The 20,364-nt window shown below is 42.4% G+C and overlaps 1 protein-coding gene across 10 annotated transcripts in view; it reads right to left on the reverse strand.

Moving 5' to 3' along the window:
- Positions 1–8,308: 8,308 nt before the first annotated feature.
- LRRC8D (leucine rich repeat containing 8 VRAC subunit D) overlaps positions 8,309–20,364 on the reverse strand; it is a 131,193-nt gene continuing 119,137 nt past the window's right edge. For 9 of the 10 annotated variants that reach the window (XM_070786156.1, XM_070786154.1, XM_070786155.1 and 6 more), the window contains one exon: positions 8,309–11,254. In XM_070786156.1, the coding sequence (XP_070642257.1) occupies positions 8,676–11,252 (2,577 nt within the window). In that variant the 5' untranslated portion in view covers positions 11,253–11,254 and the 3' untranslated portion in view covers positions 8,309–8,675. Of the gene's footprint in view, positions 11,255–19,307; positions 19,332–20,364 lie in introns of those variants that run through there. The other variant, XM_070786153.1, reaches the window with a different exon arrangement.

The following is a 20,364-nucleotide window of genomic DNA, read 5'->3' on the forward strand; positions in this document are numbered from 1 at the left end:
AGGCTCCCCCGTCCCTGGGATTCTCTAGGCAAGAACACTGGAGTGGGTTGCTATTTCCTTCTCCAATGCATGAAAGTGAAAAGTGAAAGTGAAGCCACTCAGTTGTGTCCAACTCGCAGTGACTCCAGGGACTGCAGCCTACCAGGCTCCTCCGTCCATGGGATTTTCCAGGCAAGAGTACTGGAGTGGGCTGCCATTGCCTTCTCCGTTCTTCCCTTATTCAGTTCAGTTCAGTCGCTCAGTTGTGTCCGACTCTTTGCGACCCCATGAATCGCAGCACGCCAGGCCTCCCTGTCCATCAGCAACTCCCGGAGTTCACTCAGACTCATGTCCATCGAGTCAGTGATGCCATCCAGCCATCGCATCCTCTGTCGTCCCCTTCTCCTCCTGCCCCTAATCCCTCCCTCCCTTATACCAGCAACCAATTCCACATACCCTGTACAAGTAAAATAGTCAACATGCCTTACAAGGACCCAATAAATAAGCCCAAGACAGAGTTCCTTGCAGCTGTTCTTTGGAAATCAGTCTTCAGGCCTTTGGCCAGATGGGTCATTGAGTCTGACCCAAGTTTAGAGAACTACTTAGAAACATTCATAACCAACCGAAGAGGGTTCTTATTAATACAAAGTCTGGTTCCTCTGACTTGCTAAGTAAAATAAACAGATTAATAAATGTATGAAAAGCTTCTTGTGAGACATAAAGTCCCCAGTGACTTGTCTTTGTTGGCTTTTGAAAGGAGAGAAAGGCATGATTAGTTCCTACTTGTAAAGTGTCCACTTCCTGAGCTCTAGTATAATTCAAATAGCTTTATTTTCCAGATTTTTTTTTTTTTTTTGCTTATGGACAGATCCTCCAAGTAGTTTAGAAACATTATTAATAAAAACCACTAAAATATATTAAGCATTCAAAGTGCTAGACATTGTCTTAAGTGCTTAATGTGTGTTAACTCATTGATTCCACACAACTATGCTATGAGATAAATATATCATTAACCCCATTTCACAGATGAGGAAGCAAAAGCACACCCATGTCAAGTAACTTGCCTGTGAGACAGTTCCAGTCACTAGAACCCTGGCCACTAGGTTGCAGTTTTCCCATTTCAGTGACAAAGAGCAGATCATTGAACTGTTGGCATGAGGCTCTGTCTGAGGCCAAGGAAATTAAACTCACACAATGAGATTTTAGCAACTAAGAAGTCAGTATCAGTAGGGTTAACTCACTCTGTAAGCTTCCCCAAAGCATCTGCAACAGGTCTGATTCACTGCAATTGAGCACACATGTTATTTACTATATCTTTAGCTCTGGCTGGTGGAAGAACTGAGGCCATAGTTAGACTGTGTCATTGGGCTAATTTTATTCTGTAAATAATAGAATAACTGTTTACAATATTTTAGAACAGCTCCACCTTTTCCCAGGCCCATAGACTTATTGCTCCAGATACAGAGTTTCTTGATCGGTACAGACTTGAAATTTAGTCCTAGAAATGACAAGATTCTCCTGCTTGTATTGGTCGTCCATGAGTTATGTTAGCTCGTAAAAGCTCTACTCACTTTTTACAAGGGGTCCAAGTTATAAAACATACATTACTGTTTCTCAAATAGTAGTTCATGTTTTGGTGAAAATTTGTTCCATCAAACTGAGCTGACTTTAGGTAAGATAGTAGAACAAATTTAAATGGATAAGGAAGGAAGGCAAAAAAAAAAAAATCAAAATACAAATCTGGAGGTGGCAATTGTAGATACAGGGATACCAGCAGTGGAGCCGCGGGGGAAGGTGGTACCTGCTTTCTTCTTCTTAGATTCTTCCATGTGAAACTGGGTTCTTTCTCTACATGGACCACAGATATCCCATTTCTCTTCTAGCCCAGATAGTGGAGTATAGTGACTAACAGAAGAAATCCAGTAAAACTAAATGTCAGGATGATGCAGGCTGGGTTAGTAACAGCTTGAGAATCTGGGTCTGAAATGCCAGGCTGGACAGGAAAGTCACATCTGCCCAGAGGGCCTGGCACATGTTACTGTTTTTGTGCACCCACCTTTCTGGACCTGTTGAATGTCACTCTCTGCCACGTTTACTCTGCATCACATAGCCCAAACAGAGCTTTCTCATTTCAGAATAAATGACCATGAGTAAAGACAGTCATGCCTTGAACATTTAGTGAAGGTACTAATTCCATTACCTTGGGTGGAGTGCCCTTTCACAACTGTCAGGCAGCCGAACAGAGGAAGCAAGTCGTAAGGCTAAGGGCAGATGCTGAGACACATCAAAAACTTTTCTCTAGTACTAAAGAATGAAGGAAAATCCTAGCCTGGGGCAGATTTATGTAACCGGATGTCAACACAGATTTCAAAACCTCTTTTGGAATTGCTGACAGAGCCCCAGACATCCGCCGTGTAGTTGGGTGGAAGAGCCGAGCTCTGGTTTGTGACCAGTATCTGCCACTTATAAGGTGGGACCAGAGACAAATCAGCCTCTCTGATACAGTTTCTTCATCTCCTAAATGGGGATAATGCCTTTGTTGTAGTGGTCTTGTGAGGATTAAATGGGATCAGATAAGTCATTGTCTGCCTTAGTAGTGCTCCTGTCACCTGCTGGCTAGGTGACCTTGGGCAGATCGCCTGTCTTCACAGTTTCTTCATCTCCTGTTATTGTTCAGACACTGTCATGTCTCTTTGTGACCCCATGGACTGCAGCATGCCAGGCTTCCCTGACCTTCACTACCTCTTCGATTTGCTCGAACTCATGTCCATTGAGTCAGTGATGCCATCCAACCATCTTATCCTCTGTTGCCTCCTTCTCCTCCTGCCCTCAATCTTTTCCCAGCACCACGGTCTTCTTCATCTCTATCACAGGGATAATCCACACCTCCCAGGTCTGCATGACAAGTAGTCAATAAATCAAAGTGAGTTGTGTTCCTCTAGCATAGAATCCGAGCTATGATTATTCCTACTTACATTGTCCAATCTACTTTCTATCTTCTTCCACTTTCAGAAATGGAAACCTGAAACAAATAATCTCCCAAATAATCTCCTAAAATAACAGCAGTTGCTTAGAATTGAGAAGTGGAAGGTAGAAGCCTGATTATGCATCAGCTACTTGTTAGGCAGAGATGAAAGCACTGTCTTCAACTGAATTTCCTGCTGACCGTGATGATAAATTAATAGCGAACTATTCAGGCACTGTTTATCTCTAGGGAGCTCTAGTCATTGTGCTGACACAATCTTCACAACATCCTGGGGAAGAGAGGATGAGTGATTTAATCACCGTCTTCAAGAAGATGGAGGGTTATCATCTGGCTGGTGACCAGCTGTTTTCACCACAACCAATGCCAGATAAAGAGCCAGCAGGCCTAAATTGCTGCAAAGATCTGAGTTAAACCCTTCAAGATACATCTTAAAGAGAGTTCCACTCAGGCAGTACTTCATTTCAAAGTACTGAATCCTGAGGCTACTATTTACAGTTTTCCAGTGGCAAAGTGAGAAATGTATTTGTTTACAGTATCTACACAGTTTGGCTTAACACCTGGGTGATTCCTTTGGGCAGGTCTACCCTTGAAACTACTCCAGCCAATTTTCATGACAGGCTACTTGGCAGTTTCCCAGGGACATTCAGAAAAGGCTCTGAGCAGGTTATCCCACGGCTGGGTGAGCTTCAAGCAGCTAACCCAGACCCAGTCTGAAGGTTAAACAATGAAATGGATTTAGCTACCTGAGTCTGTGAAGGGTGTCCGTGTGTTGAGCACGAGTGTGTATGTCACTAGAGTGGTTGTAGGACCTTCAAAACCTCAGGTTCTTGGGAGAATGATATATAATTAATTATAAGCAGTCAACTATCACACTTCCTCTCTCTGGTTGCCATGGTGAATGAAAGGTACGGTTGCCTTTCTCCTTAAGGGCCTGATTCGGAAATTGCATGTTCCACTTTCATTCCCACCTTCTGGGCTAGAATTAAGTCATTTGGCCACATCTAGTCTCAAGTAAGTTTGGGAAATAATTTATTTTACACATATTTTATGTTACACATATTTTATGTTTTCAGGTGTTCACTGAAAATCCCATGACTAAGGAAGTTGAGAATGCATATTAAGGAAGGCTAATTGTCTCTGTCACAGTTGGGGATAAAAATAATGCTAGCTGAATGTTATTGAGTACTTACTCTCTGCCAGACAGAGTCCCTTAAATCATTCCGTCTTCACCAAAAAAAATGCCATTGGAAGGCATTATTATTTCCAGGCTTCCCAGGTGGCTCTAGAACCCCCTGTCAATGCAGGAGATGCAAGATACTCAGGTTCCACCCCTGGGTCGGGAAGATCCCCTGGAGGACATGGTAACTCACTCCAGTATTCTTGCCTGGAGAATCCGATGGACGGAGGAGCCTGGTGGGCTACAATCCAAGGGGTCGCAATACTTGACTTTGAGTCACGACTGAAGTGATTGAGCACACATGGACACACATTATTATTCCTATTTACAGATAAAGCAACTGAGGCTTAGAGAGGTTAAGTTACTTGCTATGGTCATACAGCTGAGGCCGAGGCAGGATTCAAATCCAGACACTCTCACTCCAGAGCCTGACATCTTGGGAGTAAAAAAGAACTAATTAGGGGGCAGTTTTTATCAGAGAGGTCCTGCACTGTGGGAGGGTGGCGAGTCATGAGTCAGAGATGAAGCCCTGCAGGACTGACCAAGCAAAACAGCTTGCTCATTTCCACCAGCAAGTTGTAGCTTACCTGGGGCAATTTAGCAACTGTATTTCCAGAAGTAGTAAGGATGAAGACGGGACCACTATTCCTCTTTCGAGTTTTAAGACTGGCCAGTTAAGGGGCTTTTCCCCCTGATGTTGGTGGTATGACCACCTCCCCAGCCTAGGCCAGACTTGAGGGGCAAGGGCTCTGGCCTTCTGCCTCCTCCCCACCAGCAGACACTGCTCTAAATATCTAATGTGCTGTCCCAGAAGGGCCACAGCTGGCTAGGCCAGATGGGGCCACTTCTTTGTGTCAGTCACAAGTTAGAGGACGTTTGAAAACTGTTTTCCAGGTTTTTTTTTTTTTTTTTTCCTTTCCTTCTTCTTTTCATGAAAGGGGCTTTTTGTTAGTACAGTCTTTGTTTAAGGATGATAAAGGGACCATTTTATTGGAATGAATTACTGACGCAAGCGCTGCCAGAGGTCTGAGGGAGAGGACAGCCCTCTGGCTTCACTTCAGCAGGTGAATGGAAACAGCCAGTGGGCGCTGGTCTCAAGGGCACTTGGGAGCTTGCTCCATCAGCAACTTTGAGTTTAGCTGCTGGCTGAAGCTGAGTCCAGGAGAGGCAGTCAGAAAAAGTACTAGCAATAATACTAATAAAACATAAGACATTTTCCTTTGCACATGAAAAATGTCAAATGATCAGGAATGTTGCCCAGGGCTTACAGAGAATGAACTCTTTCTACCTATTATCAAATTGCTAAGAATCACCTGCAGTGCAGGAGACACAGGAGATGTGGGTTCAATTCCTGGGTCAGGAAAATCCCCTGGAGGAGGAAATGGCAACCCATTCCAGTATTCTCCCCTGCAGAATCCATGGACAAAGGAGCCTGGTGGGGTACAGTCCATGGGGTTGCAGAGTCAGACTCGACTTACAGACTGCTGCTGCTGCTAAGTCACTTCAGTCGTGTCCGACTCTGCGACCCCATAGATGGCAGCCCACCAGGCTCCCCCGTCCCTGGGATTCTCCAGGCAAGAACCCTGGAGTGGGTTGCCATTTCCTTCTCCAATGCATGAAAGTGAAAAGTGAAAGTGAAGTCGTTCAGTCGTGTCCGACTCTTAGCGACCCCATGGACTGTGGCCTACCAGGCCCCTCTGTCCGTGGGATTTCCCAGGCAAGAGTACTGGAGTGGGGTGCCACTGCCTTCTCCGACTTACAGACTAAACAACAACAAATTACTACTACGAATGGGGCCCCAGTAACAATCTCAGCTCGTCTTTCTGAACCCCTGAAAAAGCCAATCCTCTCCGCTAAGCCAAAACTGAATGTTGATGGGAAAAAGTCAAACAGCTGAAAATAAGCCAAGTTCTCAGGGATTCGCATATACATGGAACATTTAAAGATACTTCAAAATAATTTTCTTCAAGTGGTGCTCAAGGAACTTTAGAAGATACAAAAATGCTAGTAAGCCAAACTTGTACATTTTAACTTGTGTTTTCCCCATGTCTAGAGTGTGCAGTGCCAACATAAATTTGTGAAGACATATGGGTTGATGGTATATTTGGGCCCATAATCTCATCTGCTGTTTTATTGAGACTCCAAGACCCAGCGCATTTAAAATCTGTTGGATGAATCAGCATTTCTTAGGAATCCTCTTTTAAAATACGGCTATTTGCAAACAGTGGCAAGGAATGCGGCATTTAAATCAATTGACCGTGAACTCTTCAGAGTTCAAGGAAATCATTAAGGGCTGATAAAGTCAATAGAAGTTTGGGTAAGAGCAAAGATACCCCTTGATATTGTTTGAAGGCATGTAATACCAATCAGTTCTAAGTGACTGAACCCCAAGTATTGATAAAGAAACAGGTGCCTAAGGGCAGCTGCCAGTGTCAAGCTGTGGGAGGGTCAGACTCTGGGTTCCTCCAGGCCTCTCCTCTGACAAGCAAGTTGAGCTGTGGGAAGGCTGTCACCTGTGCCTACAAGAACAACATGCACTTTTTAGAGAGGAAAACAAGCTTCCTAGTCCATAAAGCAAGGATCCTAAGATCTGGCCTGTTTATCTCACAAGTGAGGCATCCTTCTAAAGATGTTGTACCAATTTTGGGTGGTGGCCTTACTCTTTAGGGAGAACAGCGCCCTGTGGGGCTGGTGGGGAGGAAATGTCCAGGAGTGTTGACAGGCAGAGTTTCCAAGTGCAAACTTCCCTGAACCTCCACTTGAACCAAATGTGCCCCCTCCCAGCTGTTATTCATGCACAGATTCTGTACGCCTTCTACATGACAACTATAACCAATTATTTGTATTAGTTGCCTAATTGATATGATCTCACACAGTCTGTTATAAACACAAGGCTGTGACTTATTCCAACAGTGAATCCTCAGTTCCTTGAATTTCCAAAGCACAAAGTAGGTACATGATCAATACCAGTGAATATATCAGTGAATGCTGAGAGAAATGGAAGATGCCTGTTCCGGAGAGAACTTGCTTACACCAAAACTCAGTCACGGTCCTCTGATTTTCTAAACCTGGCCTTTCAAGTTACTCTTCTACCTCAAGTCTTCTAGGAAGAGAGGGAGTGGCCAGGATGCTGACGCTGGGGTCGGTTGCTCATTCAGCCACGGTGGCTGCAGCTTCTATCAGTGATAACGCCTCTGAAGGTAAATATGCAGAAGCTATACAGTAGGCAAAGACCAGCACCACCTGCAACAGGCCAGCAGCCCCAGAGATCAATTTAGGGGAGGAAAAGCATGCATGCAAGTCCATCTTTGCACATTCTCTGCAGAATCTTTCAAGCCATGCTAAGGTGTGATGAGAGACTATCCAAGTGTACAAAAGCCTATGAAATACCTGCCAACCTATACAGACAGGTACCAGGGAATTTTTTTGATTTTCTGAGATCGATTTAGCTACTTTCTAAGTTAGATAAAGAAGGAAAAATCATCACCCAAAAAGTACATTCGGCTAGCATTTCCCTGAACATGACCCTTCCTAGCTGCAGACAAACACAAGAAGTACAGCCTGTCACTAAAATGAATAGAAATAGTTTTCCAATTCAATGAACTACAAATCCTACTTTTTTCCCCACAACAGTGCAAAGGGTAAGTAATTTAATGATATTTGCTTTGAATTTGTGTTATCTTCCAAATGGTGATAAATTGGAAAGATGTTAGTCATTAAAACATTAAAATTTTATTTTGGTTGTAATTAAATTTATTTTAAACTAACATTTTCTATTTATTGGCAGCTCTATAGTAGTGATAGAAAAGCATATCATATGATCAGAACTCCAGACTATGAAAAACAACTATTAGTAAGGAGAGAGTTCTTTTTTCTTTGATATTTATTCTTAAAAAACAAACAAACCAAACTCTCTCAATGATCTACACTCTTTTGCTGCATTTCAGGTCTTCAAGAGTGTAAAATCTATAAAATGGGATTCTCAGAAGTGGTAACACCAGTTAAATATTATAAGAAGTACTTATTTTAGGTGCTTGAAATTCAAACAAAAAAGAAATCAGTATTTCAGCAAATCTAAATTTGCCTGATGTGCCTTCAGTGGTCTGAATTAAAGCATTATTATACCAATTAAGCAAAGTAAATCAAGACACCTCAAAAAAAGGTGGTATAGTAAGAAAATGTCAATTTAATCATTTACTTTAGCAGGCAAGCAATTTGTAAACATTCAGTAGCGGCAGCATCCAAGTTACAAACAATTTAAAAAGAAACCAAGATTAGTGATTATAATTTTTCCTTCCCTTTCCCCAGAAAAAAGAAAAAGAGAGAAAAGATTTGGAAGTAAATGACTTAAAACACTACAAACGCTGAACATTCAGTTATGTCTTCTATCAGCCTTCTATGCGTCCTCTCCCTGTGTTGTATTTTTAGAGGTGTATCTACTCCTAAAATGCATCATCTTGCAATAACTGGTACATGAACATCTGCAATCTAGGAAGTGGTTCCTGCACACGTATGTGCATGCAGGATCTCAGTTTAAATCCCATTTGCAAAGGGAATATTTATATCTTGATTCAACGCTTCTTTGACTTCGAGGGGAAGGGTGTCAAAAAGGTGATCTTCCACCACAAGCCCACTTTTCTTGAGCAGGCGACACTGGCCCAGCTGGGCTGGCAGGCGGTCCAAGCAGTTCCCCTTTAGCTCCAGCTGGGTGAGCTGTGACAGCTGACCGATCTTCTCTGGGAGGGATGTGATGCAGTTCTGCCCTAGATTCAAAGTCCTCATCTTAACACATTTAAACAGCTGTTTCGGCAGAACGTCCACTTTGTTCCCCGTGATATGCAAATGCTGCAGGTTCTGAAGCAATCCTATTTCTACTGGGATCATGGAAATGTTGTTGTAACTCACATCTAAGCATCTGAGTTTCTGTAAACTAAACACTGCCACCGGTAGGGATTCCAGCTTGTTGTTAGAGAAATAAAGTGACTCCAAGTTTTTGACGTGGGTGATGGAGGGTGGAATGGTGACAATTTTATTATGCCATAATTTTAAACAAGTAAGTCGTTTTAAATGCTGGAAACTGATGATTTCTTCAATTGTGCGGATGTTATTTGACTTTAAATCCAGTTCCTGTAAGTTAGAGAGGCTGAAAATAGCATGTGGAATTCTCTCTAGCTCACAGTTTTGGAGTTCAAGCTCGGCAACATTCATCATTTTCTTAAGGCTGTTCAGTACCAGGAGTTTAGTGCCGTCATTATGAATGACTAACTTGGTGAGATGTGGGGCCACATCAGTAATGTTGGAGGGGACTTTGGTCAAATTGCTCTTCACGTGGAGGATCTTAAGGTGCCGCAACTCTCGGAGAGATTCGAGGCCTATCATCTTATTGTTTTCAGAGTTCAAATTGCCTATCAAGTACAGTTCGCGAAGGTTTTTGAGCAGATACACCCAGGCAGGGATTTCTGCCACATCAGTGAACTTCACGTGAAGGCATCTCAAGTGATCACGGAGAAAGCTGAAAGCAGTCTGCTCCACTTTTGCAGGGCAGTGGCACAGGTGAAGCTCTTGGAGATTAGTCATCTGAGAAATCTTAGCAGGAAGTTTAGCTTCTGGAATCAGCTCGAGTTTTAGCACATCTAGGTCTGTGAGGTCAAAGACAGCATCAGGCACGCCGGAGAGCATAAACAAATGGAGCTCCTGCTTGTCCTGGGCGTTGCGTGACACGTGCTGCCTCAGTTTTTCAAATGTCCACTCGTGGTTCAAACTAATTTCCCGAAGTTTATTTTCACTGACTTCTGACAAGAACACCCCAAAACGCTTGGAATAGAGCTGGTCATACTGGTCTACCATGTGGAGAAGGAACGCAAAATCATTTTTGACATCTGGAATGTCACTGAAACTGCTCTCTTCTCTGACTTTTTCAAAAGAATATTCCTTCAAAGGAATCCTGAATAACCAGAAGAGAGTGTAGAGGCAGATAAAACCATACACACAAATAATGGATATGTAACTGATGAGCAGCTTTTTCAGCATGTACGCCATGTTGTGGGTGCACTCAAACACCTCGTAACCAGTCAGGTGCTCCACTTTGGGCTTGCAGACGTGTTCAAAGCTGATTGCGTTGACAAAGTTTGCTGTGTAGCAGAGAATAAAAATGAATTTGGCTGTTTTGATAACTGTTTGGACCACATAGAGTTTATAGATCAAGTCACTGTCTTCCACGTGAGCACGGAACTTCCGCACTTTCTCGAACAGGGCTTTGGCCTGTTCCCCGTCCTTTTTATCCAGGATGGTCATGCTGGGGACTTCGATCACAGGCTTCTCGGCTGAAAATTTGAATCCAGTCTTGTTGATCATTGGGGTGCTGGCGCTGGGGCTCCCTTCATCACTGCTGGTAGACACATGCTTTGGTAGAGTCTGGGCACCTGTTATTCTCTGCTTGTTTTCCTCCGAGTCTTCACACGCTGTCTCAGACAATGCTTTAGTAGTCCAAGGAGATTCAAAGCACTTTCCTAAGATTGAAACGAAATGCTCTACTTTTGAGCATGTTTTAGGATATTTGAACCAAAAGTTGCTACTGACCATGAGAATAATAGTATGTATAAGAGCAAGGTATGGAAAGTACTTGGAATACCACGGAAGGGCCAGATGGTAACACATCTGATTAATAAATACATATTGCTGGAAATCCAAGTTTGTTTTTCGGCCTGTTGGGTCTTTCTTCTCTTTCTTGGCCTCCTGATTTGGAGCCGTGGAATCTGCATGAGGATATGTGGCTCTGAGAGGTATGTCAGGTGTCACAGCGGATGCCCCAAAGGAAATCTCATTTGTCATCCGCCCATCTTGGTCTTGGTCTGTGGCTGATTCCATCTTCGGGATGTTGGTGGTAATGTCGGCATTTCCTGGTGTAGCATGTGCCTTTGAATTTATAGGAGCTGGCAATACTGGCAAGCAGACCACTTGATCTTTGGTAAGTTGCATGGTTCCTGCAAAGATGGCTACCATCAGCATAACAACAGCCAGGTAATCCATAAACACGTCCCACCATGGTTTCAGGATTCGGTAAGTTGGCTGAATGTCATTAAGTGAAGCAACTTCCGCAAGGGTAAACATTCCTAGAAAACAGGCAAACAAAAGATATTATGACACAGATGCAAATGAAAACATTAAGTGGCAAAATGCTTTCTATTTCTAGCCTCTTCTTCCAGCTTCTCCAATCAGCCAACCTCCCCTACACTCTACTCCTCCGACACACTGTTTTCTCTGCCTGGAATACTTCCTCCCCACTTCTCTCCACGAGCCTATCAGTTTATGTTGCCTTTCCCAGGAAGCCCTCCCTGATTCCTAGTATGGGTGAGGTGCCTCTTTGATTCTATGTACTATGAGAGAACTATGTACCTCTATCCATCACAGCCCTTATTATATTAGTAGAACCAACTGTTTACTTGTCTAATCCTCCCTAAGATTCTAAGTTCCATGGGCATAGGGATCATGTCCATCTTCCTTAGTGTTATACAGCCAATGCTTGACACACAGTTGATGCTCAATTAATGAGACATTGTACTAGTTCTTGATCATCACCTTTATCGCCATCATTATAATCATCAAAATTCCTCAAGAACATTTATTCATGGTCTCCATATGGCACTGGGCAGAAGAGCATTTTATTAAACTTAACTGCAACCACAAGCAACCTGGACCCACACGAGAATAAAAACTGTTAGCCAGTTCTCAACATAAACATAGTTAAAGGAACACACAGCAAAGAAGCTGTGGGATCCTTGTAATCACTGACATTTTGCAGCTATCAAACCTTCAGAGGTGGTTTTCAAGCACCTTGTACTCGGGACAGGTTTTGATCCCAAGAGAGAGAAGAGATGGCTGACTATTTTCCTAGAGAAGGAAGAAAATAAAAGATACAGGGTGGAGAACACAGCAGCAGAGTACTGTAATGTCACACTGACACCGAATGGTCACCAGCTCTGCCCCATGCATCCTAGCAAGGGTGACAACACCTGAAAAACCAACACCAGCACACAATGATTCCAGCCTCAGATGGCTCTTCTCTTCTAGCATGCTGCCCACAGCAGCCGCTCCCCAAAGGTTTTGTGCCCCTGCCATTTCCTTTCTTTTCCTGTTGAACTCTGACTTATTCTTCAAGTCCCAGCTCAAGCACTACCTCTTTCTCAAGTTCCTATTGTACACTCTAAAAAGAATCTATTTCCAGTGTTGGCCTCTTCAACTAGCTCTTGAGCTGCTACTGGGTAGAGACTATGTCTTATTCACCCTTGGGTCTACCGTGTCCTGCTCTCTGCCCTTAAGAGCAGAGAAGGCAGTGATTAGTGATGATGATGATGTCAAGGAGGATGATAATGATAGCAGCTATCATTTGTCATCTTCCTTCCGTATACCAAGCACCATAGCAGGAGCTTTGTATCTTCACAATCCCCTGCTTCTGTACACAGCACTTTCCTGAAAATGAACATATTAAATTTGAAGCTTTGGGGGCTGAGGGAATGATTCCACCTCCAAAATGCTACACAGTCTTATAACTCCTAAAATTAAAAATACAGATAATACTGAAGAGGTGAGGATGTGGAGCAATTAGAAGTCAAACACTTCTGGTGGGAGTATGAATTTATACAAATATGCTGGGAAAATTTTTTTTAATATTTACCCAAACTGAATATATGCACACTCTATGGCCCAGCACTCCCACTGCTAAGTATACACCCATGAGAAATACATATACCCATCAAAAGACATGAATTAGCAATCACAAAGGCACTCTGCAACACCCCTAAACTGTAGATTTTCCGAACGTCCATCAGCACTAGAACAGAAAAATCAGATGTGGTGCATTTACAAAGTGGAACATCAGGCAGTAATGAGAATGAATGATCTGGTTACATGGGTGTATTCAATTTATAAAACGTGATCTATACACTTAGGCTATGTACCTTTTTGGTATGCATGCTTTAACTTCAATAAGGAGCTTCAAAAAGAAATGGTAAAAGAAGCTGCAGTAGAAACAGCTGCCCTAGGAATGTGCTGGGACACCACACTGAGGCTTTGCCTCACCCCTGTCCCAAGGCACACCCAGGCCAGCTGGGGTCACAGGCCGGGAGATTCAGTAACTTCCTCCAGCAGCCTGCCCTTACTGTCCTCTCCCTGGCCTAAGAGGAAGGGCCTGCTCTCCCTGGGGTAAAATCTGCCATAGAAAAGAGGGTGCAGAGGTATGAATATACAATGTGCAAAAGCGCTGGTTGCTAACCGTTGAACATACACCGATGGACTATAAATGGAACATTGCCTGGATTCCATCTAACCTTCACAACATTACTTTAAGCTGCCTAAGTGTTATCGCTTTCCTTTGACAAGCAAAGACATAGGCTCTCAGGAGTTAAATTGTGCAAGTCAAATAATTAGTGGTGGAGTCTGGACTGAAAATCTTATTTAAGGCCAAACCACCTGTTCTTTCTACCAGATTCTAAGGTCTCTTCTCATGTTTGCAGCGCTTTCCAGTTTGCAAGCTACTTTTCCATAAAATGTCTCAACTGATTCTCACAATAACCCAGTGAACTAGGCATTACTATTGCCCAAGGATATGAGGAAACCTGAGGCACAAAAATCTTAAGTGACCTTCCTGAGCCAATTAAGTGACAGAGCTAACAGAATCTTTCATCTTCAAATCTCTGTCTCTATCACACTGTTATCCACTGACTGTGCTCTTGGTTAAGGCTTGGCTGTTGAAGGAAGGACCTTTTCACTGTTGTCCTTGGCTTTCAGGAGACAGAGGAATGAAATTATGTAATCAACACCTTCCCTAGAACAACCTTTCATGACATTCACTCAGAATTTTAAAAAAAACATGCGTCAGGCACCATGGAGAAGCAGATAGAAATGGTCCCGCAAAGAGCTCCTGCTCAAATGGTAGATGACAAGCAATAAGTGTATTATTATGACATGGTAAGAAAATCGCTCTTACCTGGTTAATGCAAAGTACAGGGGAGGCACAGAACAGGGCAAACTTACAGCCACACTGGGCAAATGGGAGGACTGCAGAGATCTGGTTTTTCAGATGAGACCGGAAGGATGAGAACTTCCATGTGGTTGTGAGGAGTAGAGGAATATAATTTTGGCAGAACAAATAGCAAATCAATAGCATAGACACATGGGAGAAATTATGTTACAGAAACTATAAGGAATTCTTGTTGTTCAGTCGCTAAGTCGTGTCCAACTCTTTGTGACCCTATGAACAGCAGCACACCAGGCTTCTCTGTCCTTCACTATCTCCCTGAGTTTGCTCAAACTCATGTCCACTGAGTCAGTGATGCCATCCAACCATCTCATTCTTTGTTGCCCTCTTCTCTTGCCCTCAATCTTTCCCAGCATCAGGGCCTTTCCCAGAGTCAGCTCTTCACATCAGTTGGCCAAATAATTGGAGCTTCAGCATCAGTTCTTCCAGTGAATATTCAGGGTTGATTTCCTTTAGGATTGACTGGTTTGATCTCCTTGTTATCCAAGGGGCTCTCAAGAATCTTCTTTACCACCACAGTTCAAAAGCATCAATTCTTTGGTGCTAAGCCTTCTTTATGGTCCAGTTCTCACATCTGTACATTCTAATGTTATTCTATTATTAGTCTAGTATGTCTCTGTATAGATATCACATTTAATGGGTAAGTCAAGAGATGGAAACCAAGGATGGTTTCAATGAAGTTATAAGGAAGTGCCTGAGCCATAGGCAGGAAACCAGTACTTTTTTGCAATGTCGACCACTGACTAGGTCTTATCTTGAACACAGGACTTCAATTAATGTGTCCATTCTCCAATTTCACCTATCAAAAACTGGGTGGAAAACTGGAAGTGTTTCAACCACTACCTGAATTAAAGATGCAGTGGCACTTTGAAAATAAAAATTGCTCTTCATATATAATATACATTTGTGTGTACAAAGTACATTAACTATGTATTCATATAACATAGTTTATTAAGTCTCTTATGATCCTCAGGTGAATTTTTTATAATCTAAAAGTCAAGTTAATGAGGGAGGAGACTGTATCTAGATATCCTGAGGCTTGATCTCCTTAGCCATTAGTCAGAAATGGCTATCAATGGTTATTAGGGGATTTTTTCTTTTTAACTTGAAGAAGGCACATTAATAAATACTAATTGCATACATGTTTTGGGGTCCCCTTTATATATCTTTAAGAATTACATTATAAGGAAGTAGATTTCACATTCAAAGACTTCTCTACGGCACATATGAAAATCAGCTTAATATCCTATAAGCAAATATTTCTCATGGATGGTGAGGAAGCTTTTTGGACTAAAGTTCAAAGGGGGAAATTACTGGACTTTGGTTGGACAAAGATGAATCAGAAAATTATAGAGAATGGGTCTACATTATTTTATGATATATGATTCTATTTCTTATCTTACGACCAATGACAGTAAAATAAACCAACAACTAACAGATTCAGAAATTAGAAATGATGATGGTTTGACAACCCTGTGACTATACCTAAATTAAGCACTGAATTGTACACCTTAATGGGCTTCCCTGTTGCCTTAGACAGTAAATAATTTGCCTGCAATGTAAGAGACCTGGGTTCGATCCCTGGGAAGATCCCCGGGAGAAAGAAATGGCAACCCACTCTAGTATTCTTGCCTGGGAAATTCCATGGACTGAGGAGCCTGGTGGGCTACAGTCCCTGGGGTCACAGAGTTGGACATGGCTGAGTGCCTATCACTGTACATCTTAAATGAGTATATTTTATAGTATATGAACTATATCCCAGTAAAACTATTAAAATTTAGAAGCTAGACCTCAGTCTTTGTTATTTTATTGCCTAAACCAACTCTCTGGAGAAGGCAATGGCACCCCACTTCAGTACTCTTGCCTGGAAAATCCTATGGATGGAGGAGCCTGGTAGGCTGCAGTCCATGGGGTCGTGAAGAGTTGGACACAACTGAGCGACTTCACTTTCACTTTCCACTTTCATGCATTGGAGAAGGAAATGGCAACCCACTCCAGTGTTCTTGCCTGGAGAATCCCAGGGACTGGGGAGCCTGGTGGGCTGCTGTCTATGGGGTTGCACAGAGTCGGACATGACTGAAGTGACTTAGCAGCAGCAGCAGCTGCAACCATACATATGCCAGGCAGAAACGTGGGTGTCCTGGAAGGGGCAGCGGCTGGGAGCTGGAGTTTAGGGATTGTGGAACAATCCCAGTGTGAGGGCTGCTGTTGACTGTGGAAAGACAGATTGAGGGGATGTGAGGGAGGAGACCATGGTGGGAAATGCCTGTGGAGGAAAGCCAGGCAGCCATGGAAGCAAGGCGATACTGCTGTCACACGTAGTGGGTGAAACCATTACCATAGCCTCTTTCTCTCCACACGCCAGCATCAACAGCTGAACAATAGAGAGGCTGGCCCATCAAACACCTGATACACTGAATTACAGAGTAGGACCCCACCCAGGGGGCTCCTTTAAGTGACTGATGCACTGAACTACAGAGTAGGAACACACCCGGGGGCCCCTTTAAGTGCCTGATGCACTGATCTACAGGGTAAAAAGAAAGAAAGAACTTTGCAACCTCAGACTGTAGCCTAGCAGGCTCCTCTGTCCATGGGATTTTCCAGGCAAGAATACTGGAGTGGGTTGCCATTTCCTTCTCCAGGAGATTCTTCCCAACCCAGGGATTGAACCCGGGTCTCCCACATTGTAGGCACATGCTTTACCATCTGAGCCACCAGGGAAATCTTCAGGATCTACAGGGTGGGGCCCTCTATATGCCTGATGTGCCGAACAGCAGAGAAGGACCCCATGCAAAGGATCCCTCTAAGTGCCTGTACTGGCAGAGCTATGGAGAAAGACTGGCCAAAGAGGCCTTCTGATTGCCAGGTACAAGAGGCTGGGAAAAAAAGACTCCTGCCTCGGAGGAAGTTTGTGTCCCTGAACACTTGGCGCCGCCGGGTCCCTGCAAGCCAAGCAGCTGCACCATCTTCACACTTAACTCTCACTGGGGCAGAGCTACCACAGGCAAAAAAAAAAAAAGTCTTGTGTTTATGCATGCAAGGTCGCTTCAGTCCTGTCCGACTCTCTGTGACCCAGTAGACTGTGGCCTGCCAGGCTTCTTAGAGAGGGGGTTCTCCAGGCAAGAATACTGGAACATACTGGCCAATACTGGTTGCCATACCCTTCTAGAGCACTATATTTCCTGCTGCCCTAGCCGCCAACCCCCCTGAGCACCTGGTGCTGCCAGAACCCCTGCAACCCAAGCAGCTGCACCACTTCCACAGCTGGCCCTCACAGGGGCAAACCTAAGTGCTCCAGGGCAGCCTCAGGAGCTAAACCCCAGCAGACAACCAACATGTGAATGTGGAAATAAAACCACAATTGAAACCCAGGGGCAGTGTGGCTAAGGAAGAAGACCCAGAATCTTCCTACAAACTGTACAAGCTGTAGATTAAATCTGCATGATCAAGTAGATTCTGTGTCTATGGAATATATAAAAGGCCACTGAGAGCTCCCACAAAAGAAAACACACTAGCTCTGATAGCTGTGGACATTGGAGGCAAGAACACACAGGAGTAGGACCAGATTAGAATCTGAGCTGCCCCCACAGCAGGTCCAGAAATCACTACAGTGTTGGAGGGCATCCTAGGGAGGTGAGGTGGACTGTGAGTCCCAGCACAGGAAAGGACTCTGACAGCAGAGACTCAAGAAAAACATTTATTATTCTAATTTTTTGATTTGTTCTGCAGATTCTTTTGGATTTTTTCTTTTTTCTCCTCTCTGTTGTAGTTGTCGATTTTATTGGCACTAAGAAATCCAACTAAACTTTTGAGCTTTTTTTTCTTTTTCCTCAGTCACATTTTTAATTGTTGTTATAAACCTCTATGTTGGGCTTTTGCAGTTCTGTGGCATTTCCTCTTTTTTAATTTTTTAAACCTATTGTTATTTTTTCTACATTTATTTCTTTGTTTGCTTTTCCTACTGTTCTTTTCCCCCTGCAGTTAATCTTTAACTGATATACATCTTCTTTATCTACCTTTATTTAACTTTGCATATCTATTTTTTCTTTCTTTTCTTTCTTTCCTTTCCTCTGAATGTATTTGTTAGTCTTATTTCCATTGCTTTATTCCCCAGTTCGCACCTTGCTTTGTTTTCTAGTTTGTGCTTTAATTAGTTTTGTTCTGGTAGATATAATTTTTGTTTTCCTTTGTTTGCTAGGTCAATCTATTGTACTTAATTTTTGTTGGACTGTTTTGATTTTGCTTATGGGTATATGTATATGTGTATATTCAGTCACACTTTCTCTTGTTGTTATAAACCTCTGCCTCTACACTGGGCTTTTGCAGTTCTGTGGAGTTTTCCTTTTTTCTCCCCCCTTTTCTTTCTTCTTTCATTTTTTTTCTTTTCTCTTTTTTTAAAATTTTAATTTTTAATTTTTTAAACCTATTATATTTTTTCTATATTTATTCCTTCATTTGCCTTTCCTACTGTTCTTTTCCCTTGCAGTTAATCTTTAATGTATATAAATCTTCTTCGTCTACCTCTATTTAACTTTGCATATCTATTCTTTCTTTCTTTTCTTTCTTTCCTTTCCACTCAATGTATTTGTTAGTTTTGTTTTCATTGCTTTATTCCCCACTTGGCACCTGGCTTTAGTTTTGTTTTCCAGTTTGTGCTTAAGTTAGTTTTGTTCTTAACTGGTAAATATAATTTTTGATTTTCTTTGTTTACCAGATCAATCTACTGTACTTTATTTTTGTTGGACTGTTTTCACTTTGCTCATGGGTATATATGTATATGTGTATATTCCATTATTTTAATTATTATTTACCTGATTTTGTAACTGCCATTTGTCTGGGGTTCATCTTTGGTTTCTCATTTTTGGATATTGGTTTTACTCTCCCTTAATGCCATAACAAACCACTTGTGGAATCTTGATTCCTGACCAGAGATCAAACTCTGAGCCTTTGGAGTGGGAACACTGACCCCAAGACCCTAGACTACCAGAGAACTAACTCTAGGGAGTATCAAATAGTGAGAACTCACACAAAGGACACCACTTGGATACAAGACCCGGCATCACCCAACCACCAGTAGCACCCTGTGCAGGACGCCTCATCTAAACAACAAACAAAACAAAAATACAAACCCAATCATCAGCAGACAGGATTACCACCTCACTCAGCCTTCCTGTCAGAGGAAAAACAAACAAAAACTCAGCACAAATCTCACCCTATACGAAGCTCACACAAACCACTGGACCAATCTTAGGAGGGCAGAAACCAAAAGGAAGAAAGAAATCAACCTTCTTCAAGGAAAGAATTCAACTTTCCTTGAAGGCTGGGAAAAGGAGACCTCAAATACAATAACTTAAAAAAAAAAGAAAAGGCAGAGAAATACTGCACAAATGAAGGAACAAACTAGAAACACAGAAGTCCAAATAAATGAAGAGGAAATAGGATGGTTACCTGAAAAAGAATTCAGAATAATGATAGTAAAGATGATCAAAAACCTTAAAACCAAATAGAGAAAATGCAAGAACCAATTAGCAAAGACCTAAAAGAATTAAAGAATAAGCACACAGAGACAACACAATTACAACATAAAACAACACAATTACTGAAATTAAAAATATTCTAGAAGGAATCAATAGCAGAATATCTCAAGCAGAAGAGCAAATCAATAAGTAGGAAGATAAAATGGTGGAAATAACTTCTGAAGAGCAGAATAAAGTAAAAAGAATGAAAAGAGCTAAGGACCGTCTCAGAGACTTCTGGGACCGTATCAAACACACCAACATTCAAATTATAGGGGTCCCAGAAGAAGAAGAGAGAAAGAAAGGGTATGAGAAAAATTTTGAAGAAATTATAGTTGAAAATTTCCCCAACATGGAAAAGGAAATAGCCAATCAAGTCCAAGAGGCACAGAGTCCCATACAGAATAAACCCAAGGAAAAACACGCCAAAACTCATACTAATCAAACTAACAAAGACTAAACACAAAGAAAGAATATTAAAAGCAGCAAGGGAGAAGCAAGAAGTAACATACAAGGGAAACCCCTAAGGATTAACAGCTGATCTTTCAGCAGAAGCTCTGCAGGCCAGAAGGGCATGGCAGGATATATTTAAAGTACTGAAAGGGAAAAATATACAACCAAGATTACTGTACCCAGCAAGGATCTCATTCAAAATTGATGGAGAAATAAA

Source organism: Bos indicus, chromosome 3, assembly GCF_029378745.1.
Source record: "Bos indicus isolate NIAB-ARS_2022 breed Sahiwal x Tharparkar chromosome 3, NIAB-ARS_B.indTharparkar_mat_pri_1.0, whole genome shotgun sequence".
Classification (NCBI taxonomy): Eukaryota; Metazoa; Chordata; class Mammalia; order Artiodactyla; family Bovidae; genus Bos; species Bos indicus.